We start from the raw sequence: 9,555 nt of genomic DNA, 5'->3' as shown, positions 1-9,555 counted from the left end.
GTACAGGCTGCACTAGGGAGTCATATAACCAATCTACATGCGGTTGTCATGCACAGAACATTTCTGTAGCTCCTCTGTAAACGTGAACTGTGTGAACCCTGGCCAATGTTCCTATGGTGTCCCCAAATACTGGGCCCTACTATAAGAATCACAGTCATGGTGACCAACCCCGGACATAGAGCAGATAAACCCAAAGTTATGTGAATAATAAACGTGCTTCACAGGCGCGAGGTGATGACGCGCACACTGATAGAGCGGGGCCGCTCTAGCTCCTCTCACAGGCTCTGGAGGACTCGGCAGACGCATGAAATAAAGAACTTCCGGTCCCGCTCCTTCCTTCCGGTGTGTTCGCCATCAGACCTCACAGGTATCTCAGTGGACGTGTCGGGTGTAATCTTAGTAATATCTCTGCCATCCTTGTTCTTAGCAGCCGGTTTTGTGTTGGATGAGACCAGGAGAGTCCCTGCCGTCTAGTCACGCGGTTATTTCTTGGCAGTGATCATAGAATCCGCTCTTGTGCAGGATAAAGCGCCATGGCCGCCTGTGTGGTGGTGACAGGTCTTCTCACGCTCGGGGTTGTGTGCGGCTGTTGTGTCCTCACGTTGTCCCAATCCGCCAGTCACTTGCACGGCGCTGTGTATTACGTGTTACCGGGGTGTGCGTTACTGCCGCCGTGTGTGTGCTGCACCCGATGTTATTGGGATAAGACCGGTACCGGGACTGCAGGAGCTCCTGGTGCATAAGTCTAGTGTAGATTATTCCCAAGAACTCATTGGACTGTGTGTGTCCTGTGTGTGTGTGCGCATGTACATAGCCGCAGTGTGTCCTGTGTGTGTGTACATAGCCGCAGTGTGTCTGTACATAGCCGCAGTGTGTCTGTACATAGCCGCAGTGTGTCTGTACATAGCCGCAGTGTGTCTGTACATAGCCGCAGTGTGTCTGTACATAGCCGCAGTGTGTCTGTACATAGCCGCAGTGTGTCTGTACATAGCCGCAGTGTGTCTGTACATAGCCGCAGTGTGTCTGTACATAGCCGCAGTGTGTCTGTACATAGCCGCAGTGTGTCTGTACATAGCCGCAGTGTGTCTGTACATAGCCGCAGTGTGTCTGTACATAGCCGCAGTGTGTCTGTACATAGCCGCAGTGTGTCTGTACATAGCCGCAGTGTGTCTGTACATAGCCGCAGTGTGTCTGTACATAGCCGCAGTGTGTCTGTACATAGCCGCAGTGTGTCTGTACATAGCCGCAGTGTGTCTGTACATAGCCGCAGTGTGTCTGTACATAGCCGCAGTGTGTCTGTACATAGCCGCAGTGTGTCTGTACATAGCCGCAGTGTGTCTGTACATAGCCGCAGTGTGTCTGTACATAGCCGCAGTGTGTCTGTACATAGCCGCAGTGTGTCTGTACATAGCCGCAGTGTGTCCTGTGTGTGTGCGTGCCTGTACATAGCCGCAGTGTGTCCTGTGTGTGTGCGTGCCTGTACATAGCCGCAGTGTGTCCTGTGTGTGTGCGTGCCTGTACATAGCCGCAGTGTGTCCTGTGTGTGTGCGTGCCTGTACATAGCCGCAGTGTGTCCTGTGTGTGTGCGTGCCTGTACATAGCCGCAGTGTGTCCTGTGTGTGTGCGTGCCTGTACATAGCCGCAGTGTGTCCTGTGTGTGTGCGTGCCTGTACATAGCCGCAGTGTGTCCTGTGTGTGTGCGTGCCTGTACATAGCCGCAGTGTGTCCTGTGTGTGTGCGTGCCTGTACATAGCCGCAGTGTGTCCTGTGTGTGTGCGTGCCTGTACATAGCCGCAGTGTGTCCTGTGTGTGTGCGTGCCTGTACATAGCCGCAGTGTGTCCTGTGTGTGTGTGTGCGTGCCTGTACATAGCCGCAGTGTGTCCTGTGTGTGTGTGTGCGTGCCTGTACATAGCCGCAGTGTGTCCTGTGTGTGTGTGTGCGTGCCTGTACATAGCCGCAGTGTGTCCTGTGTGTGTGTGTGCGTGCCTGTACATAGCCGCAGTGTGTCCTGTGTGTGTGTGTGCGTGCCTGTACATAGCCGCAGTGTGTCCTGTGTGTGTGTGTGCGTGCCTGTACATAGCCGCAGTGTGTCCTGTGTGTGTGTGTGCGTGCCTGTACATAGCCGCAGTGTGTCCTGTGTGTGTGTGTGCGTGCCTGTACATAGCCGCAGTGTGTCCTGTGTGTGTGTGTGCGTGCCTGTACATAGCCGCAGTGTGTCCTGTGTGTGTGCGTGCCTGTACATAGCCGCAGTGTGTCCTGTGTGTGTGCGTGCCTGTACATAGCCGCAGTGTGTCCTGTGTGTGTGCGTGCCTGTACATAGCCGCAGTGTGTCCTGTGTGTATGCATGTGTGTCACTTGTACAAGTGAGGATGCAGTGCTACACAGATATTTTATAATCTAGTTTAAAGGAAAAGTCTGGTGAAAATTTTATTAGTTTTTTATTGCCTCCCAAAAGTCATACAAATCCCCAATATGCACTTATTACCGGAAATGCCTATAAAGTGCTTTTTCCCTGCACTTACTACTGCATCAAGGCTTCACTTCCTGGATAAAATGGTGATGTCACGACCCAACTCCCAGAGCTGTGCGGGCTATGGCTGCTGGAGAGGATGCTGGAATAGGGATGCTCAGTGTCCCTCCAGTGCCCTGTGTCCCTCAGTGTCCCCCTGCCATCATCCTATCCAGCAGCCACAGCCCGCACAGCTCTGGGAGTTGGGTCGTGACATCACCATTTTATCCAGGAAGTGAAGCCTTGATGCAGTAGTAAGTGCAGGGGAAAAAGCACTTAATAAGAATTTCCTATAATAAGTGTATATTGGTGATTTGTATACAAAACTTTTGGGGGGCAATACACTACTTTATAAAAAAAAATTTGTCGGACTTCTGTAAAGGGGCATTAAAAAATTACTGCATAAAGGCGGTAACAGCCTCTTTTTACCTCTGGTGTCGTCATTTGTGTGTCCCCCGGATGAACAATCCTGCTTCCACTTTCGAAATGGACTTGTCTGGGGTGACAGTCGCTCAGCGCTGTTCCGTCTTGACCAGTAGTTGGCTGATTGAGCTTTCCTTTGGATAACTCTATAGGTTTATTTCACTCAGAAAACCTCTTTAATTATTTGGGAGACATCTTTAGTTTGTGTTCTATTTGTGGCTTTTTATATTGAGTATCTGTAGCTCATATGAAACGTCCCAGCAGTGACATGCCGTGCTGCAGAATGCTTCATATAACATGTTTAACACTGGGTATATCCTCTTTATTTACAGAATGGCTATCAGGTATCCCATGGCCGTGGGCCTTAATAAAGGCCATAAAGTGACCAAGAATGTCACAAAGCCCAGGCACTCGCGTAGGAGAGGGGTGAGTAGACACTAATGTGCGAGTACTGCTTTAAGGCAATGTTTGTAGTCTTTATAGTCTAACTTCAGGGATCCGCACCAATTACAGTGGTTTCTTAAAGGACAACTCCGGCGAAAATTTTTTTTGGCTTATTTAACACACATTACAAAGTTATATAACTTTGTAATGTGGTTAAATACCCGGTCTGGCCCCCTTCCCCCACTTTCCGACCCCCGACCCCCCACCCCGGAAGTTAAAGAATATATACATTACCTATTACGGTCGTCACGGTCCTCTTCTCTGGTGTCGGGTGATGTCAGAGCTGGGGGCGGTCCGGGTCTTCTTCCTCCTCGGCGTCTTCATTGAGAGTGAATGGGAGAGAAAAGGCTGCTGGTGCACATGCGCACCAGCAGCCTTTTCATTGGCTGGAGCGCATCACATGGCTTCCAGCTTGCTCAGCCCTGATTGGCTGAGCTTGCTGGAAGCCATGTGATGCGCTCCAGCCAATGAAAAGGCTGCCGGTGCGCAAGCGCGCTGGCAGCCTTTTCTCTCTCATGGACCCGGAAGAAGGAGACATCGCTGGACGGCGGAGGCAGGTGACGGTGAGGCGGACGGCGGGCGAATGGAGTGGCGATCGTCACCGGAGGGATGGTGAGTATGGTGTCTGTGTGTGTCTGTGTTTTTTTTTTTTTGGGGGGGGGGGGGGGGGGGTCCCGCCGGAGTTGTCCTTTAAACTATAACATTAGTTGGTTCCCAGAAGAACCATTGTTGAAAATATTATATCTTGAGGCTGAAACTGTGAAAAAAGCTCTAATTTGATTCAGAAGCCCCCAGAATATAACCCCGAAGTAAGAAAAAGTGATTTCAGGCTCCTGTACGGTTTTTATGGGGCGCTACAAAAATTAAATGGACCCACCTGATTTAAATATTAAACTAAACACTTAAAGTGACTCTGTACCCACAATTTTTTTTCCAATTTGACAGCGCAAATGATTTTTTTTCCCGATTTTGCAGCATATTTTATGGGAAAATAAAGTCTGTCATTGCAAAGTACAATTGGTATTGCAAAAAAGGCTCATATGGGTCTCTAGGTGAAAAATGCAAGCTCTATGGCCTTTTAAACAAAGTGGAAAAAGCGAAAGTGCAAAAACAAAAATTGCCATTGACCTTAAGGGGTTTAACTTGCAGCTCTGAGTCAAATGGCTGTGGCCTAGAATATCTGTGCCCTAACTTTGCACCACCCCTCCGTCCTTCCTCCCCACCTTCTTCATCATTAGGAATGCCCCTAGAACATTTTCTCCTGTCTGAACATTTGATAGGTGCCTTAACGATCCAGCCCATGTTCAGTATTCACACAGGTGACGAATAGTAGACAATCTGTCTGTGGCATTCCTAATGAAGAGGGTGGGGAGGAGGGACAGAGAGGGTTTGCCAGCCTAATGCATACACAATCTTGGCCACGCCTGTTTGGCACAGGGCTGCCAGTTTAAAAGTTGTTTTTTTAGGACAATAACTGCATCACCTGCCAAATGGACCCCAGGACAGATCTTAGATTAAAAGCAGCTATCTGTAGGTACAAGCTGTTTAGGGGGTCAGATTGTGGGTACAGTGTCACTTTAATGAGGATGAAGGTAAGGAAATTCCCTTAGAGTAGCTGTCATTAGATGTCATATTTGATCAGTTGAGTTCTGAGTTTTCAGAGCATAGCGGTTTCAGAGAAGCAGTGGGGAGACGGCTGTGCGCTTCGCTCCCTGCCCGGTCTCTGTGAGGAGATTGCTCCATATTCTTACACTATGCATTCTTTAAGGTCACATGATGCAGCGCCAGGAGAACGTGCTGAGCACAGACTTCTCCTGGCTCGTTCTCCTGATCACTTGCCGTCTGAACACCCAGGCCCTGACTGATCAAAGCTTTTTGTAACTACAGGAAGGAGAGGCTGAGCCATGATTGTCTTTGTAATGTACCTAGTGCCGCAGTTCAGTCCTATTTAGGTCTACAGGTGGGCAATATCAACTTTCCTTATAAATGTAACTGAGATGCTAAAAATTGTATTTTCCTTTTGTTTTAGCGCCTGACAAAGCACACCAAATTTGTCCGTGACATGATCCGTGAAGTGTGCGGCTTTGCTCCTTATGAGAGACGTGCCATGGAGTTGCTGAAAGTGTCTAAGGACAAAAGAGCTCTTAAGTTCATCAAGAAAAGGGTATGTAATATGAGCAGTATATGCTAGCAGAATATTTTATCAGAATGCAGTAATCTACATAATCTAAACTCGCTGCCAATGTGTTGGGCATTTTGCAGCACTGGTAGCTGGGACATTTTCACATGACATGTACAAATAAAACCTAAACCCCAGATTGTACTAAATGCCTACATTCATATGTATTCTGAGTAGACCTCCTGGCAGTGTCTAATCCAGCTTGACATTTTCATGCTATATTACATCCCACATATATTTGTGGCTGTAAGTGTGACCCAAGTAGTAGGTTTCCTTTAAACTTATTTGATGATTTGGTCATTACACCAAGGGGCAGTGTTTCATATTGTCACTGCTCTTAGAGTAGATAGGATCATGAAATCTCTTTTGTTTTGGGGCTATTACACGGAACAATAATCTGCCGAATCAGGCCAATTTGGCAGATTATCGCTCCATGTACTAAAGACGACAATCAGCTGATAAAACGATCATCGGTTGATCATGACACTTAATCCTGCCTATAAATCAACTAACTGCTGAATGTGTAAAAAAAAATAAAAAACAAAGTTACACAGTTTAATAATCATGCAGCAAGGGCTGTTTGTGTAAATTAGGCATAGTAAGCAAGTGTCTGCACCTGCCTCAGCTGTGTCCTATACTAATGGCCAATAACTCTTCACTGTATTCCATATGTGGTCTGACTAGTCTTATCTTTTCATGAAAGCAGACCACTTGTACATAAAACTGAAACATGGGTAACCTTTACACCTAGTCAAGAGGTGAACATTTTTTTTGTGCAATTTTAAAAAATGTTCATAGTTTACAAGCCAATTTTATGTATAAGATTAAAAAGGTACATCATTATAATCCTGAATGTGTAAGAAGGGCCCCAATACATTAACAGCACCAACAAGACAACAACATGGGAAATATCAGTAGCACGGACATAATTGCACTATTATCGTAAAAACCACTATTCATTTCAAAGTGGCTATTCAGCTGAGCAGTCATTGGGATAGACTGCATTGCAGGTAAGGTGGTATATTAATAGAAAGATATTCTGCTCAGTCTTGGCCATGGTGACTGCTGAGATGGAGCCCAGCCCCAGCACACTTTACAGTAAAAATAACCTGGGCTCTGTATTGTGTGGTCTGTGCGATTACAATGGTGCGATTAACCAAATTATATAGCTTGTGCTTTATTTTCCTACTTTTAATATTCTTTACTAGGTCTAAAATTTATGTAGTATGAGAAATTAAACATTTACATAACACATGTATAAGCATTTCTGAAACTACAGTTTGAGAGACACTAATCCTATGTGCCTGCTTTTTGATAACCTGTTGCCCTTGGTTATAACCCAGTAAGGGTATGTTCACACTACCAAATACAGGCGGAAATTTCAAGCGGACTCCGCTTGAAGTTTCACCTGTCCCATTGAGTGCATTTATTTATTTTATTTTTTTATAAAGCGCACTTAATTCCAGAGCGCTATACAAGCGACAGGGGTAACAAACAAGAACATTACAAGATCAAAACACATTACATGAAGGCAGATGGCAGACTGATACATGGGGAAGAGGACCCTGCCCACGAGGGTTCACAGTCTAGCTCAATCCACCGTCCACCCCAAGAATTGATGTCTCTGTATTCCATAGTGTGAATATACCCTAAGGTGGGCAATGTATGCTCAGAGATGAGTGAACCTAGAGCATGCTCGAGAGTTCATCCGAACCCGAACGTTCGGCATTTGATTAGCGGTGGCTGCTGAAATTGGATAAAGCCCTAAGGCTATGTGGAAAACATGGATACAGCCAATGACTATATCCTGAGAGCTTTATCTAACTTCAGCAGCCACCGCTAATCAAATGCCGAACGATCGGGTTCGGATGAACTCAAGCATGCTCTAGGTTTGCTCGTCTCTAATGCTCAGTTCAACTGCAGCCTCCAGGAAGTAGCAGCAGCCGGTCTCCATTGAGTTTATATACAAATATAGAATACATGGGGGGAACGGGACACTGTTCTGTATAGTGCTGTGTGGCAGTGCTTGATCAGAGCAGGGTTCTGGGAACTGAAGGGTCCTGACAGACTGTGCTGGCAGCGTAGCATTAGAAGTAGAGTAATACAGAAAAACTAAACATTTTAATGGTTATATTACAAATATAACTTTATTAAAGCAATATTGGCAAAATGTTTTGTCTTAGGAGTACACCTTTAAGTTGTTCCACTAATTGATATCTAAATTGTCTAATGGTGCAGCCGACATACAAAAGATTGAATATCCCACACTCGGTGACACATACATTTTTCCCCCTCTTTTTAGATTGGAACTCACATCCGGGCCAAGAGAAAGCGAGAAGAACTCAGCAATGTGTTGGCTGCCATGAGAAAGGCTGCAGCCAAGAAAGATTAAACTGTAAAAGTTCTGCTGCAAATAAATATTTCCAGAAAACACTAACTGTCCATGTTTTATGAATGTGTGGTGGATTGATGTACCAGTGGGTGCATGTAATATATTCCTTATCATTAGGGATAAGTGAATTTACAGTAATAGCTAAGCGCTTGGCTTGCCTTTGTACTCCATGCTGCTCTGCTCTAAGAAAATCTGGATCCAATCCTGGGAAACTGGGGGAAGTTTCCCAGAGCTGGATCCAGCTTTTTCAGGCACCTGGAGCTGCATGGAGTCCAAAGGCAGCAGGCTGATAAGCTGATCACAGAGACTGTAAATTAGCTCATCCCTACTTATCATTGTTTCCTTGTATAGGGTAAATGTTATAGGTCCACACATCCCCCGCTGTACTTTTCAGCGACTACCTTTGAGATTTACTGGCATAGCTTGAGGTCTGACTATTTATCTGGGCCCATGTACGCTATGTGCCAGAAGCGATTTAACACAAATGTGTTGAATAAAGTACAATTACCACTGTAAGTTCCGGCACATAGTTTTCAGTTGCAGAGTCCCAGCGCTTCTGGATCCAGGCAGCATGTGATGCTGCATGTACAATAACATGATAGAGGCTGGGGTCTGCTTGCAGGCAGGGAAATTAAATAAATGCTGCTTTCTACTGACCTATAGTAAAAGGAATGTATGACAGCAATCATAACCTGCTATTGTGTAAGGGGGAGTAATATAAACTGCAGGTAATAGTGTTATTGCACCCTTGTCATGTTTCAAAATAAAGTTAGTGATACAAATAAAGCTAATGTATCTAATACCTATATGTAATGGGCAAAATATATACAAAATTAACACTAAAGTCCAATGTACAGTACTCTCCTAGTAATGTGTAAAGTCATATAAATATCAAACAATACATGTGAAGAGTGCAATATAGTGCAAAATAATTGGTGATGACATGGATAGCGAATTAAGAATGTACTTGCGTAAGTACATACTAAAACAAAACACACAAAAACAACTAAAAATGGACGTGTGGAGCACTGGGTAAAATGGCATGTGTGTGAAAATGGAGTGTTATATACACCCCTACCTTTCATGTATCCAGGCACACACCCTTTTGGAGGATGTAGTTACCTATGGGGAGTATGTGGTGCAACTCTAAAGTCCACCAAGTGGACAAGAAAAGGACAGGGTAAAGACATATAAAAGTATCTACAAATTACATAATCATCAAAAAAATAAACATTAAAATGAGTGGCCAAATACAAGTAGTGATCAGCAGTAAGTCTGCATCACATCAACCTATCTAACAAAAAGGTATACAGGGGTTGTACACCGCAGTGGAAGTGAAGTCTGAAACAAGACAGTAGAAATCCGCTAACACACCATTAGCTGATAGACTAGCTACTCAGCCAATCAGTGACTGGAGCGGCTGAGCGACCAGTTCATCAGCTGGGTCATGATGTGTTTGCTCCAGAGATCCCAGAGCCCAGCGGGGTCCTGCGGCCACCCCCACAGCTTACCGCAGGCACTAGGAGAGGTAAGTTAGTACTTGTAATCAATTTTTCAGCTGCAGGATTTTATAATCCTCCGGACTTTAATGTTCTTGTGTCTGCAAT

General features: G+C 45.4%; 1 protein-coding gene across 1 annotated transcript; it reads left to right on the top strand.

Annotated features, from left to right (window-relative positions):
• The first annotated feature begins 268 nt into the window (after window positions 1–268).
• On the top strand, window positions 269–7,989 carry RPL36 (ribosomal protein L36). Its single transcript, XM_069977961.1, has 4 exons — window positions 269–367; window positions 3,266–3,359; window positions 5,407–5,541; window positions 7,859–7,989. The coding sequence occupies exons 2-4, from the start codon at window positions 3,267–3,269 to the stop codon at window positions 7,946–7,948; spliced, it is 318 nt and encodes a 105-aa protein (XP_069834062.1). The 5' UTR covers window positions 269–367; window position 3,266; the 3' UTR covers window positions 7,949–7,989.
• The last annotated feature ends 1,566 nt before the right edge of the window (window positions 7,990–9,555 follow it).

Source organism: Dendropsophus ebraccatus, chromosome 7 (genome assembly GCF_027789765.1).
Source record: "Dendropsophus ebraccatus isolate aDenEbr1 chromosome 7, aDenEbr1.pat, whole genome shotgun sequence".
Classification (NCBI taxonomy): domain Eukaryota; kingdom Metazoa; phylum Chordata; class Amphibia; order Anura; family Hylidae; genus Dendropsophus; species Dendropsophus ebraccatus.
This window is presented reverse-complemented; position numbering and strand designations above follow the sequence as displayed.